Raw genomic sequence first — 20,783 nt, 5'->3', positions numbered from 1 at the left:
TTTTAAAGGGCAGATAACTATTGTATTGTAGGCTTTCTATAATATAGTTATGAACTGTTTAGGCTTTAAAAGTTATGCTATCATTCTTTTTAATTTATAATTTATGTTTCTACAGGTACAACTTACTTTAAGCAACTTAATGATATGAAAATGTTTTCATGAAAGACAAATCAGGTGGTAATTCTTTGCTATATTACAGAATTCTTTAAAATAACACATTTTCAATTGCATCTCAAATTATTCATTTTTCAAACTCTAAATTAAAGAAAACTTTTCCAAATGATAGTTACTTCATAATGTGAGTTATACCTATACTACCTATATTTTTAAAACTGCTTAAATCAAGCACCTGGATCATTTTTGAATTATGAAATAAAATGCAGAGGTTGATTCAAACTTGCACAAAGAAACATATCTTTTATATGACCTACATAGACCAAAAATTTCAAGCACTATTACTTGATTACTTTGGATATAAATATGCAGTAAGAATAATTTACCTAAATAATATAATGATAGTTTTATCCTTATATTACATAACTTAGGTGGAATTAACAATTAAATTTCTCTTTCATTTTGAGGCAATAATCAGAGGGATCCTAGTATTCATATGGCTCTGGAAAATGGCAGTTTTATTTTCCTCATAATCTTCAGAGAAATCTTTTTTTTTTTAATGAAGTAAATGATTTTGAACCCAGCCACAAGAGATACATCCAATTTATTGATTGATGTGAATAGTGTGGAAAGAACTGAGACCTACAATTTTAAACCAATTTTAAAGAACTCCAGTGACAGAAGATCTTGCAGTGCTATATTTAGTGTGAGGTCACTGCCCCCTCAAATCTATCTCTCACAGTTTTAGTCCAGTAACATATCTAAACTGTGGATCTGACAATGTCAGTCTCCTGTAAAACCCTTCAATAGCTCTCTATGACCTGGCCTCTCTCTCATCATTCATGTCCTAAATTAATATGTCCCTCATTCTGTTTCACCTTCTTAGCTTTTCGTAGTCACCATTCCAGTGAGGGACACTCATAGAGGATCAGGATAGAGAGGAATGGGGCACTTTAAACTGAACCCCCTTTCTGCAGGACACCCTCCCTTATAGCCCACCACTTCCTCCCCCCGAGTATCAGTTTAGTGTTCTTCCCTGGGGCACTCACACTGCTCAATGCAGATCTTGAAGGTGACATTTATCACCCAACACACTTACGGCTATCTGGCTTTGTCAGTCTCCTTCCTGGACACTAGGCTCCGTGACCTAATGCCTACGTCTTCTCTTTGTAAGATAGGTCCTAGGCTGGTACCTGACCTGGCAGTAGGTGCTGAATCACTGTAGAATGAAGGAAGCATAGGAGACTAACAAGTCATTTGTAAGACTGGCTTGAAATTTGAGAATAAGTTACTTTCTCCCTTGATTTGTTTCAGATTGCTGCACAATATAAAATTTGGTTTGTTATTTTCCTCTTTGACTTACCTCCTCTGGAGGGATGTCTATAGCTAGAGATTTACCAACATCACTGACAATCTTAGCATACATTTCAGGTAAAATAATAATAGAGTTGGCCCTCCGTATCCCAGGATGCAGAAACCACGGATACAGAAGACTGTACTGCGTGATTGTGATTTTACGTAAGGGACCTGAACATCCTTGGATTTTGCTATCCTTGAGGGTCCTGGAAGCAATCCCTGCCCCCTCACGGGAACTGAGGGCTGATTATATTGGCTAATATGAAGTAGTGTGAGGCAGACAGAGCTGTGCTCAAATTCTGGCTCTTGTATTGATCTGAACAAGCCACTTAACATTTCATGTCCTTTATGTGTGAAATGAAGGCAATCATTCCTACCTCTCAGGATGGCAACACAGGTTTAAATGAGATATTATATGTAAAGCACTTACTGTACTGCCTTGCTCAGGGTAAATATTCAAGATATTGGAGCTAGTTTAAGACTAGCATGTTCAAAGACTGTCAAATGAAGACAAGTCACCCAAATAATATGCATGCCCCCAATCCCTCAAGGAAAATATATTCCCAAAGAGAAACCTATGTCTCTCCAGTGAGAAAGGAAAAAGAAAAATTACTATATTTCCCAAGGAATTTAATCTCTCTACTACTAACTGAGATTAGTGTGTATATTTCACCATCCTGCTTTGTTTGGGGGAGTGATGTGGGGTGGAGAGTTAAAACTCAGATAATGATCTAAAGTTTTATAGGCAAAGAAATTCACTTTCTAAATCCTATCTCCTGTTGGCAAGTTGCTCAGGAGAAATGCTGTCAGAGCAGATTATTTGTGTTTAGAGCAGTCACCATCACATCCCAAGAGATGACAGCCATACATAGCTCACCAGCTCTAGTAATATATAATCAATCACCTTTTGCATCCTATGGTTATAAGGATTTTTACAGCCTGCTTGAATAATACCGGAAGAGTCAGCCATTCAGTCATTTAGCTAAAATAAACTCTCTGATCAATCCTGTTTGGAAGGAAGATCTGGGGGTTTCTTGGTAACCTCTAGAAGCCTATGAAAAGTTCTAAAAGGCTGTGAGCCAAATAACAAGACTTACTATATAGTATAAGTGGAGAGAAGAGAATTAGTAAAGGAGAGAAATGATTCAAGAGCCTAACGTCACAGCAGAAATACTGTGACATAAAGAAAATCCATACCATGGGACCAGTGGGGGAGAGTGGGATGCTTATTCATTTATTGGCATATCCTTTAGGCAGATTCCACCAATAAGATGAGCTTATCACCCAGGTGGGCCTTTGGGATTGGATCAGGGGGAGGCTTAGTTAAAGATATAACTCTAAATTAGGAATCCAGGGCTAGGTATGATGTCCATTATATATTAATTTATCTTTACTCACTGTCCTAGGATAATACCCTATTTTTTCCCTTCTTAGGAAGATGAGCAATTTGACAGAGGATCCTGGACCTAGCTGCCTCCCTGAATTTAGAGGATTCTTCTGTGGGGCACTGAAGCTCATAAAGTGAGGCTTTGGAGTTCTTTTAAAATGCTAGGTAACAAAGTAATAAAGAAGGTTTGATGAAATTTCTATGTTTCTAAATAATGTTAAATTACATAGTTCCTCCATTCTGCAAACTCAACCATCTACAGCTCAACAATGGAGCTAGAGAAGTTTATATACTGAACTTTTAACCCAGGGCTATGTGGATAGTGAGTTCATTCAATGTTATATATATATACATGCAAACATACACATACATATACACACACAGTATACATACAGTGTGTGTTTTTGTGTGTGTAGTAGACTAAGAGCAAAGAATTCAGATATTAACTTTAGAAAAAATTGTGCTCTTTTCACTGGGACTTATTTTAAGGTCCAGGCCCACTTTATTGTTTTGTTACATTAGGAAATCTGCTATGCAGCCTACGTGTTGAACTTCCTATTTGTGATTATCTCGTCTTGAGGAGAGAGATGAAAAGAAAAATAAGTGTCTCCCATATGTGGGAATTTTCTTTCTTTATAAAGATATGATCATATACCCTCTCCAGGAGAAAAGTCAGTGCCCTAGATGGTAAGTTTTGGCTAAAAATCCGTAACACATGAGGAATAATATTCCATTGGTTAGCATGTTCTGCACAGAAGAACAATCTTATTTTCCCAGCAAGCCTCTCTAATGAAATAAACATTTGAACCAACAGTAATAATTAATATCTCTACTTTCTGATGCAGTTTTAGAGCAATAAACCAGAGAGAAAAAAAATTCTTCTTTCTGGTGTAAAAGGCTTAGAGGCAAATGACCAGAGAGCAGCACACCTTGCTTAGATGGATAAAGACTGGGGTCCTGCAGTGGGTCTCATCTTATTGCTTTAACCATTTCTTTGGAACTTCAGTAGGAGGTTAGCCCAGCTGAACAGTAGTTTAGGGAGAATCATTTACACCACACCCAATAACACCACTGACAACCACAGAGACCCCAAAAGAAGCAATGCAGGGACTTACACAGATATCCTACCCTAAGATCAAGACAGGGAGAATTAAGGACACATAGGTTCAATTGCTTCTGTTTTCCTCTCAACATCCAGATTACTAGTAGACCCTTTTCCTATGTGTAAAGGGTGTGATGTATTCAACTTGAACAATGTGAGTGGGCTAGAGAAAAATGTGGATAAATTGCATCAGAAACATTCTTCACTAGGTTAAGATGAACTTCTCTAAAGTGACTCTTCTCCCAGGTTATAATCGTCAGCAAGGATTTGAAGGTTCTTGTGTGAAAATTAACCTGTCAGAAAGAACACTTCTGGTACTGAGCTGGGTATTTAAATCACGTCGGGAAAGGGACAGGCGAGTCCCTCAGCTAGCCCCCAGTGATCCCAGCACAGTCTGGATCTGTCTTTGGCCCAACTTTCATTTTTGCATTTCCTCCCCATCAGTGGATCTCTATGTTATATCTCCACAAATTAAAATCACTTTGTGAGATTTTTTTAAAAACCACTAGTGCCACAGCCTCACGATCGCTGACTCTGGCGTGAAAGGTTGATGAGGCTCAGGGTTCAGTATTTTAAAGACCCCCAGGTAACTGCAGCAGTACTTCCTTCTTAGCCCCATGTTGTACTCATGGTAAGTTCTCATTAAATGCCAGCCAAAATTGGTTATCAGTGTGCTGTGAATCAAATCAGGGCCATTACTTTTAAGTCTATGCCATTTAAAATAGATTCTATTTGTGTCTCTGAGCATTTTAACAGGGCTTCAAGCCATTTACAGCTGCTCATATTGAGAATTTTGCAGTTTTTCACAGCTCAGTTTTACAGACTTCTCCTAGCTGTGTCACATTCAGTAAACTTGCCTCAACAAGCTAAGAGAAAATGCCAAAAATCAGCACTCCTACTGTTCGGCAGAGTGTATTTTGTCCTCTTATAACTGCTTCAATTCCAGCACTTAGCAGGAAGACATTTAAATTTTTATTGTATTCCTATCTATCAGAAAAAAGAAGAATTTACAAGTTTGACACTAAACAATCACAGATGGAAGATGTGAAATAGGATCACACATTTTACACTGAAGTATAATGTAGCTATCACTAAATGCAGACTGACACAAAATCCATCCAACTTTCCCTGTGGCTTCAGGGAGAATGTAACATATTCATTAAAGAATGTCCCACAGAATTTCAAATGTCAAAATACAATATAATCATATTGAGAAAATCCTTCAAATTTAGTAATGGAAATTTCATAATACTGCTGAGAGAGAAAATTGCCAGTTTGTAATTATGCCTCTTTCTCTGCAGCTACCACTCATTACAGAAACTAGGAAAACATCATAGTAATGAGATTCCTAAACAAGAAAGTAATAAAAACAGATGTACGCATACCAGATGACCACACTATTAATAAAAAATGGTTTACTCCATTGTCATGATCTTAGTTTGTTTATAAATAGAGAAAACAATATAAGAAAAGTAGAAAAGGCTTCTCATTTAAATTTTATCTGTTGATAAAAATCTATTTGAGAAAGCTTCTCAATACCAACCAGGAAAACTCCAGAAGCAGCCCCATTCCTGTTTGCCTTGTTTGCTATGGGAAGTCCAAGTCCAGCCTCCTGGTCCTTCATTGGCCCTTCACTGACAGCTGGACTCACCACATACCCATCATCTGTCCCAACTTCCCTTCCTTGTACTGTGCCCTCTATGATTTCTGTTCTAGAACCAGAGAACTTTCCTATATCTTTTACATCCTCTTGGAATTCTCTCTTTACTTCCTAGCCTTAAGGAATCTTTAAAAAATTCCAAAGCCCAGGCTATAGCCAAGGCCAATTCAATCACAATTTCTAGTATTTTTTGAAACTCTCCAGGTCATTCCAGTGTGCAATTCTGAGAATCAGTGATTTATGGGTTCTCTATAATATCAGCTATTTTCTATTACTTTCAAAACCCTTCCCTCTTTTGACAGATGCCTGACAAAATTCCAACCCTTGATCAACCATGGCCTGCTAGGAAAAAAAAAAAAAAAAAGTCACACAACAAAGAGGTTGATTTGGCTTATAATCTTGATTACAAATCTCAAATGAGCATTCAGTGTTACCTAGATATCCTACTACAGTTCTCTAGTATTTTCACTTCTGAAGATGTCTATTTCATACTTCTACCTTTTTTCTCAAGTCTCTTACTCCTTCTATTCTCAAATGATGACCTCACTGATGATATAAAATCTATCAAGCATGAACTTCTTTGCCTTCACACAACTCTACTTACATCCAGAAATTGACATGAAAACAAATGGTTTAACTGAATGAATGAATAAATAAATGAGGGAACAAATCAATGAGTCCCAATGATTCCAGATTATTTCTGACATTTCAGCTTTATTCAGTAACAGCTGATGTCATGGGGAATATGTATTTTATGATTACAACATGAGTTTTCAGTTTTCTGGACTACCATGCCATATTATAGTAGTGAAACATTGTTAGTTTTGTTGATTTTAACCCTGCTAGTTCAGTACTTTTTAAATGAGAAATTGGAATCACTTATGTTTTGAGATAAACCTAGAGAGTTACACGCAGCATTAAAATTGCTAATGGAATGAAGGTGTACTCATTTAGAAAATGGTATTCTATAACATAGAGTCCCCAGGAGGAAAAAGAAAGTGGTAACCGGGAAAGCAAAGCTTCTGTTGCAAGAATGATTCTTACTTTAGTTCAAAGGCTTTCTGAACAAGTGGAACATGAACATGACAGTACTGAAAGTGATTCAGAACACTCTGCATCTGAATCTCTATCTATATGTGATGAAACTCAAGAAAATGAAGTCAAGTTGCTTAAAAAGATTTTCTTCAAGTTATAAGACACTTGGTTACGTGAAAATGAAAATATTTGGAGTTAGCTGTCCAATGTAACCTTCTCCTACCATTGCCCAGTCTAGGATAGGATTACAAAGAGCTTTCTGAAGAGCCAGAAAATTTTTCACAGAAACTGACTTGGAACTAACTCAATGATGACAACACTTAAATTCACGTTATTTTTGAAATTCAAATCTTTAAAAATGATTAAATAATATTATTTAGTTTTTAAATTTGAGATTAAATTTTCATCATTTTGTTTGGATAGCTGATTCTTAAGATTACATATGTCTGCTAATATTTTAAATCAGCAAGATATGTGCTTAATACTTTTAGATTTTAATTTATACTTTACTTGACATTTTAAAATATGTACATGTTTATATTTTAAATGAATTAAATACTTAGGTTCTTCTCTTTTTCTAGAATTCTAAGCAGTCTTTAATAAAGAATACCATCAATGCATTATTTTGGTATTTCAGTTGCCTCTTGAAAAATGACAAGGTTTATCCACTAGTAACTTACAGTTGGCCCTCCATATGCTTAGTGCTTCCACATCTGTAGATCCAACCAACCACTTAGTTTGTAGTACTGTAGTTCTAAATATTGAAAAATATTCATGTATGAGTGGACACTTGCGGTTCAAAATTGCATTGTTCAAGGGTCAACTGTATCTGGAATTAATACTGCAGCATCAGTACTGGTGTTTTTTTCCCAGTACACAATTACTGGACATAGTAGCCCATTTGCCTGCCTGGCCACACCTCCCTATAGCAGTTCCTGACAAGTCACATGACAAGGCCATGCAACTACTCCCTCTGCCTCAGTAAGCTGGGTTAGGAAAAGGTAGCACTTCAAGATAACCAGAGAACCACCAGAAAATGGGGCAAAATATATCATTAACCACAGTTTCTTCTTCTTTGAATTGCTTTAGCAGTTTATCTACATACAAGTATAGGCATAGCGAGGAAACACTGTGGGTTCAGTTCCAGACTACCTCAATAATGTGAATATTGCAATATAGTGAGTCACACAAATTGTTTGGTTTCTCAGTGCATATAAAAGTTACATTTACACTATACTATAGTCTATAGTAATAGCATTATTTCTAAAAATAATGTACATATCTTAATTTAAAAAGTAGTGTATTGCTAAAAAGTGCTAACCATCATCTGAACCTTTGGCAAGCTGTAGTAGTAACATTAAAGCAAATCAAAACCACAATGAGATATCATCAAACACCTGTCAGAATGGCTATCATCAAAAGTCTACAAATAACCAATGTTGGAGAGGATGTGGAGAAAAGGGAACTCTAGTACACTGCTGGTGGGGATGTAAATTGGTGAAGCCACTATGGAAAACAGTATGGAGGTTCCTCAGAAAACTAAAAATAGAACTACCATACAATCCAGCAATTCCAATTCTGAGAATATATCTGAAGAAAATGAAAACACTAAATTCAAAAAGATAACATGCACCCCAATGTTCATAGCAGCATTGTTCATAACAGCCAAGATATGGAAGCAACCTTAGTGTCCATCAACAGATGAATGGATAAAGAAAATGTGATACAAAAAATATATATACACACACACAATGGAATATTAGTCAGACATAAAAAAGAATGAAATTCTGCCATTTGCAACAATGTGAATGGACCTAGAAGGTATTATGCTTAGTGAAATGTCAGACAGAGAAAGACAAATAGTCTGTTATCACTTATATATGGAATCTAAAAAATGAAACCAACAAATGAATATAAAAAAACAGAAACAGACTCATAAATTAGTGGTTACCAGTGGGGAAATGGAAGTGGGGGGGGCAAAATAAGGGTAGGAGATTAAGAGATACAAACTACTACGTATAAAATAAATAAGCTACAAGGATATATTGTACAGCTCAGGGAAATATAGCCATTATTTTGTAATAAGTTTAAATAGAGTATAATCTGTAAAAATATTGAATCACTATGTTATACACCTGAAACTAATATAATACTGTAAATCAACTATACTTCAATTAAAAAAAGAGCACTGATCACAGATCACCAGAACAAATATAATAATAAAGAAAAAGTTTGAAATGCTACAAGAACTACAAAAATGGGATAGATACAGGAAGTGAGCAAAGGCTGTTGGAAAACTTGTGCCCATAGACTTGCTCAACGCAAGGTTGCCACAAACCTTCAATTTGTAAAAAACACAATATCTGTGAAGTACAATAAAGAGAAGCACAGTGAAACAAGTTATGCCTGCAACATATATTCACTGAGGTCATCCTATGTGTAAAGCAGATGTTTTTCATTCTATATTTATTTTTAACCAACAAACATTAAATAACCACTGATTATAAAAATAGCATAGACATATCCACATAGATCATCAATAATCACATGCCTTATTTTTCTAATCTGTCTCCTTTTAGTTATATTACAAATAGATTAAAAAAAAAACCATAAAGCTAGTAAACCATCAGTCAATACCAGGCGTTTCTTACTGAAGAATTCATGCTGTTTTAAAGGGATTGAAAACCACATTTTTTCATTAAACTTGCCAATCAATGAATGATCTCTAAATTGATTTCTTCAGGCCCCAGTTTTTTCATTTATTTGAAGTTTAATATTCCCAACTGACTTTAATCTCACTCCATTGCTTCAGTCCTACTCCTTCTTAGACTCTCCCTAAGTTTGTCACATGGCTTTCTTGTGCCTTTCTATTTTTCTATGTTTGCCTGGCTGAAGCAGCTCATAAATTCCACCAACAATCTAATCTCTTAACCCAGTTTCCTACATATTTACATGACATTCTCTGCTTATCTCTATCACTGTATCTAGTGAATGTACTAGGTCAGAGATACTTGTCTGGATCCCCTTTTGGGTTTTGAGACCTTGAGGGCAAGAACTCTTTTTCACCCAGGAATATCCACCACTTAGCAATACCTGGTACATAGTAGATACATATAAATGTCTGAAGCATGAAGGAATGCTATAAATTGTGTTAAAACACATTCTAGAATGTGTTATAAATATATTAAGTGTATAGTTTAAATTGATATATATGTCAAATTCACTAACTTTTTAAACTGAAGTTGCTTTATATCAATCTACCTCTCTCTCTCTCTCTCTCTCTCGCTCCCTCCCTTCCTCCCTCTTTCTGTGTAAAATAAATCTGGGCACAGGTAGGCCAGAAAAACATATTAAGTTTTATACAATGCTCACACACACTCATACACAGATACCATATAATATATAATAAATGTTAACTGATTAATATCATATTAGCTTATCCTAGAAATGAGCAAACAAGGCGAACATCACACCTCTTCATACATGAAAGTTAAGTAAGATGTTTTAGCATCAGCATTCAGCAGATATCACTATGAATTAAAAACAAAAAAAGTAATCTTAACTCTTAGTGAGATTTACTACAGAAATGGCTTAATTTCTGTATAATTAACCACATAATACCACCTAGGAAAATGTCATTTGATTTTTAACAAAGAATTACTACCTTTACTGATGTTTTCAAGAGGAAATGAATTAAATACTTCAAGAAACTTTTATGTTAAACAATATACCATCAGATAAGATTCTAAAGAAACACTCTTGGATGGAATTGAAACGTCAGCGTTTAGGACCCATATATTCAATGGAATAGCTAGTAATATTAAAAATAGTAATAGTATAACTTAAAGTTAAATTAAATTTAAATAAACATTAACTATGAGTTATGTGCCTGGCAATATTCTAAGTCTTGTGTACGTATTAAATCATTTCACCCTGAAAACAATCCTCTGAGGCAGGCACTACTCCATTCTACCACTGAGCAAACAAAGGCACAGAGTAATGATGCCCCTTACCCAGCTCACACAGCTAAGCTTGGATTCCCATCGAGATCATTTTCTTAACCACTATGCTCTACCTTTTCTCTAAAAGATATTTATTAACCATATTTTGGTAGCTAATCTATACACTGATCTAATAATAATTTTCACTTCTAATTTTTTCACATTGTAAATAGAAGAAAAACACAATCAGCTGCTGTCATTTTCTAGCTGTACAATATTAGGTGTGTCCCTTTTCCTCTCTGAGTTGTAGCTTTAGTAAAATGGGACTTGGAAAATCTACCTAGGTACCTGAATATTCTTCTTTCACCCCATGTTTCTTTGCAAGCCAGACAGTATAAAAAAAAAAAAATTTTATGAAGATTGAGTTAGATGAGGCATCTGAAAATGTTTTAGAAAATATAGCATGCTATGTCAATATAAATTTACTTTTATTAATATTTATTATAACTCTCTTATGATCAATGGTATAAAAATATAAAAATAATTTAACTATCCCTTCTCTCCTCTTCTATATTTGATTCTTTCATATGATGATATGATGGAAGAATAGGAAATATAAACCTATTTATTCATAATCATTAAAATAACCTAGCAAATTAAAAAAAAAAAAGCATAGCAAATATTCCCCTGGCTTTAACCAGAGTGAAAGAATTTTTTTAAACTCAAAATTACGAGTATATAAGACAAAAACAAATAAAACAAATCAGCCAAACTGGTATCATTGTGAGAGAATTCATATTGATCTTAATTATTTTTGATAAACAGAACACATATCTAAATGCCTGATGAATTTAGGTAAATAGATTTAAATGAAAAACTGCAAAAGTATGTTGTTTTCTTACTTCTTTTAAATCATTCTTTCTCTACTAGAGGGAAATAAAATTCCAGAAAGCTAGTAAGTTTTAAAATGCCTAAAACATGAGTAAACAACCAGATTGCTCCTCAGTCTTGAACTTCTTAAATTGATCTTTTTAAAAATTAATTTCTTACATGCCACTTGAAAAAAAAATAACTTTCCTTAAAACTACAACTGGTGATTGCAGCTAATGAACTACTGCTAAAAATAACTACAAGGTAATTATATATATGCATATACGTATATATATAAATATATAAAATATCCTTTTTCAGAAAAATGTGAGTCTTGTGATGTGCTAGATACTGTGCTAATTGCTACTAGTTCATGAAGATATAATAGTGAATAAGATACAGATGAGCCCTATTTTCATTCAGTTTTAAATGTATCAAGGCAGCTATATATTTAATAGTTTTTTAAAATGTAATTTTGTTATGTGCCACAAAAGGTAGGTATAGGGTAATATAAAAATGTATAATAGGTAAAACTAGTGAAGTTTGAGGCTTTAGAAAAGACTTCCCTAAGGAAAAAAGATTTGTAAATGAAGGATTTTGTCAGGTATGGCAGGGGGGATCTGAGTAGAGTGATTTCAAGAGGGGAGAACAGAAAAATATACAGAATTCACAGTGGAAGGAAGTTGGTACATTCAGTGAACTGAAAGAAGGCTTGCTTGACTGGAGCAGAGCCATCAACGGGGAGACCCATGGGAGACCATTCATGCAAGGCTTAGAGGTCAGCTGGAGGACACTGCAGCCATTGAAGCCATTCAGCAGGAGAGTGCCATGATCAGAAAGTGGAAAAAAATATTTAAAGTCATGATAGCTCACGGGGAAATATCAAATTTCATAAAACAACGTCAATAATCAGAAATTATAGAGACTTTGGAGATTACTGGTTTCAAAGTTAGTAGAGAAATGCTAGATTTAGAAAAGACATTGAGACAGAAGCAATTTTTAAAAAGTGCTATATTGGAGTTAAACATTATAAGCCATTTGAAGGACAAATGTAAGAAGAAAACTTCAAAAGATCTTTGAGTCCTGTATCAAATAATAATTTCAAAATTATATTTGATACCACAAATATGGTCAATTTACAGACCTTATAGAGAGATGCTAGAAATAATTATGTTTATTTAGTTGTGTTACTACCGAAAGTTCCATGGGAAGAGTTTCCAAAACAGAATAGCATTTTAGCCATCCTCAGGCTGAATATATACAGTTAAGATTATATTAATATAAACATTTCACAAAATTTATGAAGTTACTGGAGATTTGTTAAGATCTTAGCTGTCCATGATCCATTTTTACCCTCAGGGAAAATATTGACCAAGACTCAAGAAACAGTTCTCATTATGAACTTTCATCAGACCTTTTTTAATCTGAAAGTTATCAATATTAAATTAACTAGGGCCATTAATTCTCTGTCATCTGCAGATAGTTTTGTTTTACTCTGATGCTCTGTTGTATGCTACAGGCTAGAACTGTCTTCAACAAAGGACAGTCTCAGGAAAAGGACTCTATCAGGTACCTCAAACTACTGACACTCCCAACTCTTTGCTATAGGCTTCTGAGCTGATACTGCTTACACAACTTCCAGACTAAAGCAGTAAACTAAGTCAGGATTACTAGAATTCTCAGATGCAGTGGGCTTCAAGAATTAATGACAGGACTAACAGCATGAAATCAGAGGTCTTATTTGATTTTATTTCTCTAACAGGAAAGTTGTTTTAGTTTCCACATATATAAGGAAGCTCTTTCATTTTCTTTTTAATCTATCTACATACACTGCAACAATTTAATAAACCCTGCTTTTATAAATGAAATAAAACATTAAAAAATCTCTCACTTTACATGGTGACATAGTTGTTTACCTAAGTTCATTGACTCCACCTCTTCATCAAGATATAATTGAATAAACTGTGCAACTAAGGCCTTACTGGAAAAGTCATACTCGTGAATGATGTTCATTGTGTGAAGGAGGACTAGTTGCCTTTTAGGAACTGAGGCTGGCTTTACTTATGAATACAATGCCTGCAAAGTCCACCCAGGAAGCCCAGCCTGGTGCCTGAAAGACAAAGTGCAGTCTCACCGGTCATAAGGGCCACTTCCTGACAGGTTGGGAATATTAACAAATTTTGGTGATCCTGAGAGGAGAGGGATGCACTGAAAGGTACAGGTTGTACGGGTGAAATCTGGTGTATGGTTTATTGGGTCTGGCTTCCTAATCTCAAGTTAGCAAACAATAGAGGCTTTTAAAAGTCCAATCTGAGATTTTTTAATAAAAATTTTCAGATTGGGCTTCCCTGGTGGCGCAGTGGTTGAGAGTCCGCCTGCCAATGCAGGGGACACGGGTTCGAGCCCTGGTCTGGGAAGATCCCACATGCCGCGGAGTGACTGGGCCCGTGAGCCACAACTACTGAGCCTGCGCGTCTGGAGCCTGTGCTCCGCAACAAGAGAGGCCGCGACAGTGAGAGGCCCGCGCACCGCGATGAAGAGTGGCCCCCACTTGCCACAACTAGAGAAAGCCCTCGCACAGAAGCGAAGACCCAACACAGCCAAAAATAATAAAATAATTAATTAATTAATTAAAAAAAAATTTTCAGATAGAAATGAATTAATCTGAAGCTCTACAGCTTTTATTGTAGAAAAATATCAGTCTCCCATATGCATTGTCCAGTCTTTCCAGCTCTCTCTAACCTAAAAACTGGTGAAATTTCCTAAAACTCAAATGGTCATGGTTGACCAAATAGAACTGAAGATGGTATTAGTTGATTTTTATATTTTATCATTCAAGATCCTTCAGACAACAATGACCTTTGAATATTCATATTTTCCTATTTTTTAAAACAAATATATTTTTTTTGTCCATCACAATATCTTGGGCGTTGGCTTCCACATTTAGAATACAAGTATACTGGTATACAACTACCTCAAAGAAGACCAATAATATTAGCTCAATATGCTATGACATGACAATTATATCCTTCTTATGTTCAATGTATTACAAACACTATAATAATAAACTCAATGATTAAATTCAGAATAATAATTCTGTTTAAAAAAGTTCACCCCACTTATTGACAACAATATTAAATAAAATACCAGCCATTAGATTACTTTTGCATCATGTATTAGTGTAACAATCATCTTAAAGTAATTTAATTTTTACAGTTTACACATGACAGTGATTTAAAGAAATAAAGTTATAATTTTCTATTTTAAACCTGAACAACCAAACCAAAGTATTCTACATAACTTATGTCATATATAATATTAGTTAACATTTTAAACACAGATTGGATATATGTTCACCTCATACTTACCCATGAAATTGAGATAGCCTTCTCCGCCAAGTGCATGAGTAATGAGTCGAATCATTTTATGAAGCTGTATTCCACGATCAATAACTGGAGTAAACGGGGTTAGAACACTCATGTTGGTATACATTTCAGCATCCATCAACCAAAACGCCAGCGACTTATCCCCAACGAGTGCCTATAAAAATAAAAGTCACTGAGATAAATGCAAATAATAGGTACTAAGCAGCTGTGATTTATACTAGAATAACATGTAATTATACAGAATGGAAACAATGCAGAAGAGGTGTGTGAATTAATATTAATTTCATGTATTTTCCAACAGTCACTATGCTGAAGGTGAGCTGGTGAAATACATGAGAGATCTCATGTATCTATGTTTCTTTCATTTTTAAAATAGCTTGGTGAAAGGCTCATGATAAGCTACCTGAATATTTGTTATAATAAGCTGATGCTTCACATTTTTTGAAGTTAGAATAAACATGTATTTTAATGTTGAGAATACTAACAGATATTTTTTCTTTTTTTTAGGATTTGAATAATGAATTTTTTAATTGAATGAATTCTTTAAATTCTATAGTGCTTTACAATTTTCAAAAGTTTCACATACATTATTTCATATAATCCCATAATCTTACATTAAACTATTAGAATACTAATAGATTTTAAAAAATTTCTTGCATATCATGATTTTATTGTTTTGAAAGAATGGAAGAGTTTCCTAAAAGTAATTTATATGTATATGCATTTATATTTATATAGATGTATTTATATATATAAAATATGTATATAAATATATTACAATGGACCCTCTCCCCTTCAGCAGCAAATTGACAACTTTTTCTTAAAATGTAAAATTTGCTTTCTCATTATATTTGCCATCTAATCTAAAATTAGTTTGTTTTATATGAAAATATAATAGTTGACAAATGGGGCAGGTAACTCAGAAACACCCTGAGCAGCAGAAGAGGCCTCTTAACAATCTGAATTATTTACGGTTAAAAATAGCTAACTAATGCCAAGTGTTATTTATTGACAAAAAATTATATATAGTGAAACATAGAGACTAAACCATAATCTCCTCACCCTATTACTGTACGATTATTTTCATTTTTAGAAAAATATTTTTACTTATAAACCTATTTTAATCTCTAAGCAATTTTCACATATATATTCATATTTATAATTTTTTATCAGGTTTAAAATTCAGTATACATTTGCTTTTATAGAAAGAACTAGGCAATTTGCATCTCTTTGTACATTCCCGACAATTTGTAATACAAGGCAGAATTATGTGGATCTTTAAAGTATGAAATAATTGGTAAATCCATACTGTTTCTGTACATTTGGGGAGAAAAATTATGAAATTAACCTACCAGTTTCATCTTCAATTTGTTTATTCCACTCATTTATTTATTCTTTTATTCATTCATATAAAATACACATATATTGGGAGCTCAAAACATGCTACAACTGCTAGGAGTTTGTAATAGAAACATATAATTTATGCATGCATTTTAATTTTCGTATTGTTATGTATTTGACAAGAGATTCCTCCATCCTTAAATTAATACTATTCATTTCTTATTTTGTTATGTTTTGGTTCTGGTTTCTTCATAGGTATTTATTTGATCTGCTCCACAGCCAATTTAAGTTGAAAAGAAAGTACTGCCCCAACTAGGAAGATGTAAAACTTAATATATGTCTACTTTATGAGTGAGCAAACTTTCTGTACAGGCCAAACAGTACATAGTGTAGGCATTGTGGGCTCCTTCCTCAGTCTCAACTACTTAAGCATACCATTATGGCTCAAAAGCAGCCATAGACAATAGGTGAGTGAATGAACATGGCTGTATTCCAATTACCTTTACAAAAACAAGCAGCAGACAGAATTTGGCCCATGGGCCTTGGCAGCTGACCTCTGGTCTACTTATACTTTCTTAACAGTTAAAGGAGACACCTGAAAAACTAGTGTCTACCTTAAATTGTCAATTTCTGCTGAAATACCAGAGGAGCTTATTGTTTTAACTTTAATTTTCTGAATACATATACTGCAAATAATTTCAGAAAGTTTTACTGTCTTTTTAATGTATAAGGAGTTCATTTTATGTTGTTTATGATGATTCATAGGCTTTATGTAACTAAATGGCCTTTTCCTGCATTTATTTATGTTTATTGAGTGACTACTAGGAGTAGCACAGTGCTAAGGCTGGAAATACAAAGGTATCAGAAACAAATTTTCTGCTTAAAATGTGATGAGAAAGTGAAGAATGGGGAAACTATTTTTTCCCTATACACCTGGATGAAGGCTTCAGGGAGAATATATCTGAGCCAGGGCATTAGGTCTTTACACGAGCCTCCCAGGGGAAGTAGGCATTTGCAGGTGTGTGGGGAAAAATACAAGACTGGAGCGAGGTTGACCTACTCAGGAATGGGTGGAAATTTAACAGTATTGAAGAATAGAACTCTTGGAGGGTTGAGCAGAGAATAACCTTTGGCATGGGCCCGGATATGACAGGCTGTGAATGAGACGCTTTAACCAAAAGATCTGGGTTGACAAAATTAGCTTTGCCCTTTGGAAAATACCTCGGACTATATTACAGAGGATGGACTAAAATCAAGAGGGACAGAGGTCAGGGCGATCAATCAGCAAAAGATTTCAGTGATGGAGGGAAAAATTGATGAAAGCTTGTGAAAAGGCATAAAAGAAAATCTTTAGAAGGAAACCTAAAATGGAAATTAAAATTAACCTGGATTAGCACCAACATTCCTCTCGTGACAACAAAGGAAAACATGTAAGATAACACTTGAAACTGTCATTCACAATCATTTAATTACAGTTTGGCAGGGTAAAAGTGGTACTGCATTTTGAAGCTGGAATTTATGGATCTATAAAATAATTTTAAAATGTTTTTCAAGTATGAATAGTTGTCACATAAAATAGACAGATAACACATTACATTAACTGTATTAAACTATAGAAATTTGTACTGTGATATGTTTATAATTAGGTATGTTAATAAATACAGACAGAGACAGAATGGTTTATACACATATTTATTTACCTGATCATGGCTCTCTGCATAAGCAATGTACTTTTCAAGGCAGCGTCTGTTTGTGAGTGTATACACTATATTGCCCATATCCCAATCTTCATCTTTATATTCTTTAAGTAACTAAATAAAAGACAAAAAATAATTCCAATACACCATTATCATCCTTACTTTAAATCCCAGTCTGAGGGTATACATCATATCAATCCAAATTATTTGAGATGCAGATATAAGCACAGCCACAGAGCAAAAATATCTGTCAAAACTTTTACTGAAATCACAGCTTTTATACAGACTATCCAAATGACAGTGGTTTTGCGTGTGTGTGTGCATGTGTTTGTTTTTCTGCAGATGATTTGATCACTGCATTTTAGGATTTTTGTAACCTTTTTCCTCTGTAATAGCTGCTACCTCTTGATTAATGACCACAGTGAAGTGTTGTTGTGCAGTATGTCTTTCCGCAACTTCCACAAGGTAGAGATATACTTGCTACGTTTTTAGGTTTGAATGAAAAAAAAAAAATTAGCAAGAATAATGTCTCATTCCATTCTTAAAAAAAAATTAAAACAACTGTTATTTCAAAGTGTAAAGCCTAATTATCATGAAATAATTATCATCTTAACAGACCACACATTTTTGTTTCCACTTCAGTTGCTACTCAGTCTCCAGTGTGGCTTCTGTTCCACTAACACCCCTTCAGTGCAAATGACCTTGCCAAAATCTCAGACTATGATTGTCTCCTAGGTCAGTAATTGCTCTTTCTTAGGCAAATGCTTGCAGTATATGATGATAATGCTGACCCTACCCCTTCCATGAAATGCTTTCCTTCTTAGTCTACCATTGCAAAACTCTTGATTGTTTTGTTTTGTTTTGCCACCACTCTAGACATCCTGTAAAATCCCTTCCTCTGCCTATCCTATAAAAGCTGGTGCTCCTCAGAGTTAATAGCGTAAAAATAGCCTGTTCTTTTACTCAACGCATTCTTTCTAAGTGGGTTCATTTCTCTTGTCCAAAACTGTCAACAGCACGCGGATAGAAGCAGAGTTCTAAAATGGCCCTTATGATTCCGGCTCCCTCAGAGTCACATCTTTGTATAATCCTTAACCTGGAGTGTGGGAGGGACCTTTGAATACAATGGGTGCCCTTAGAAGAAATTGTGAGATAATAACAGTAATGTTTTAAGTTGCTAAATTTGTGGTAGTTTGTTACACAACAATAGAAAATTAATGAAGATTTTGGTACAAGAAATGGGGTTCCAGCCTGCTTGTATCTTCCTTTGCATGTTTTTTTTTGGCTCAGTGGAATTCAGAGGTGCTTAGCCATCCTGCGTAATTGCACTGTGAATCACTGAGCACCAGAGGACAGGCTGTATTAGGCAGACTAATGGCCACCCACAGGTGTTTACATCCTAATACCCAGAGTCTGTGAATATGTCACCTTACATGGCAAAAAGGACTTTAGAGATATGTTGAAGTTAAGGACATTGAGATGGGTAGATTCCTGGATTATCTGGATGGGCCGAATGTAACTGCAGGCATCTTTCTTAAAAGATGCCTGAATTGTCAGAGTAAGAGAGAGATTTGAAGATGCTACCCTGTTGGCTTTGAGGATGGGGGAAGGTACCATGGACCAAGGAATACAGGAATACAGGTCCATGCTTTTATAGGCTTTTAGAAGCTAGAAAAGTCAAGGAAACAGAGCCTCCAGAAGGAATGCACCCTTACTAATGCCTTGATTTTAGCTTAGTAAGACCCACTTCAGATTTGTGACTATATGACAGTAAATTTGTGTTATTTTAAGACACTAAGTTTGTGGTACTTAGATACAGCAAAAATTTGAAACTAATGTATAGACCTATACAAATATGCCCAATTAAGTTCGACTACTGTGTAAAAACAATTCAATGGAAGTAGGTTCAATGGACTTTTCAACAAATCATGCTGAATGAGTTAGACATCCATAGGCAAAAGAAAAACAGAAAAAAACCCTTACACGTTGACTGCACAAAAACTAACTCAAATGGACTATGGGTTTAAATATAAAAGTAAAACTATAAAATGTTTAATAGAAAACATAGGCGAGTCAAATAATTCTTAGGCTTGTCACCAAAAGAGATCTCTAAAAGGAAAAAAAAAATGATAAATTGGCCTTCATCAAATTTAAAGGAAACAAAGGACTTTTGTTCTGTGCAAGTCCACATGAAGAGGATGAAAAGACAAGCAAAGACTGGGATAAAATATTTGTCAACCACATACCCCACAAAAGAGTTGAATCTAGACTATATAAAGAACTCTCAAAACTCCACAGGAAATAAGTGATCCAATTAGAAAATGGTCAAAAGACATGAGCAGACATTTCACCAAAGAGGATATACAGAAGGCAAATTAGCACACGAAAAGATGTTCATCATCCTAAGCCATTAAGGAAAGACAAATTAAACCCATAGTGAGGTATTTCTGCACACCTGTTAGAATGACTAAAATAAAAAATAGTACAATAGCAAATGCTATTGTTCAATGATGTACAGAAATTGGATCTCACCAAAGTTGCTGGTGGGAATGTAAAATGGTACAGCTACTCAGAAAAATACTTTGGCAGTTTTTTAACAAATTAACATCCAACCACTATAAGACCCAGTAATTGTACTTTTGGGCATTTATCCTAGAATAATGAAAATTTATGGTCATACAAAAATCTGTACACAAACGTTTATAGCAGCTTTCTTTACAATAGTCAAAACCTAGAAACAATCTAGATGTCTTTTAATGGACGAATAATTAAACAAACTGTGATACATCCATGCCATGGAATACCATTCAACAATGAAAAGGAATACACTGAAGTAGAGTCACAGATATAGAAAACAAACTTACAGTTACCAGGGGATAAGTGAGGGAGGGAGG

At 34.7% G+C, this 20,783-nt stretch overlaps 1 protein-coding gene across 3 annotated transcripts in view; it reads right to left on the bottom strand.

Annotated features, from left to right (window-relative positions):
* Positions 1 to 20,783, bottom strand: part of GBE1 (1,4-alpha-glucan branching enzyme 1) — a 283,451-nt gene that overhangs the window by 60,469 nt on the left and 202,199 nt on the right. For all 3 annotated transcript variants that reach the window (XM_082460430.1, XM_082460431.1, XM_082460432.1), the window contains 2 exons: positions 17,893 to 18,003; positions 14,834 to 15,005 (listed from right to left, as the gene is read on the bottom strand). In XM_082460430.1, coding sequence (XP_082316556.1) covers positions 14,834 to 15,005; positions 17,893 to 18,003 — 283 coding nt within the window. The remainder of the gene's footprint in view (positions 1 to 14,833; positions 15,006 to 17,892; positions 18,004 to 20,783) is intronic.

Source organism: Balaenoptera physalus, assembly GCF_965194825.1.
Source record: "Balaenoptera physalus genome assembly, chromosome: 4".
Classification (NCBI taxonomy): Eukaryota; Metazoa; Chordata; class Mammalia; order Artiodactyla; family Balaenopteridae; genus Balaenoptera; species Balaenoptera physalus.
The sequence above is the reverse complement of the archived record's forward strand: the minus strand, read 5'-3'. Positions and strand labels throughout refer to the sequence as shown.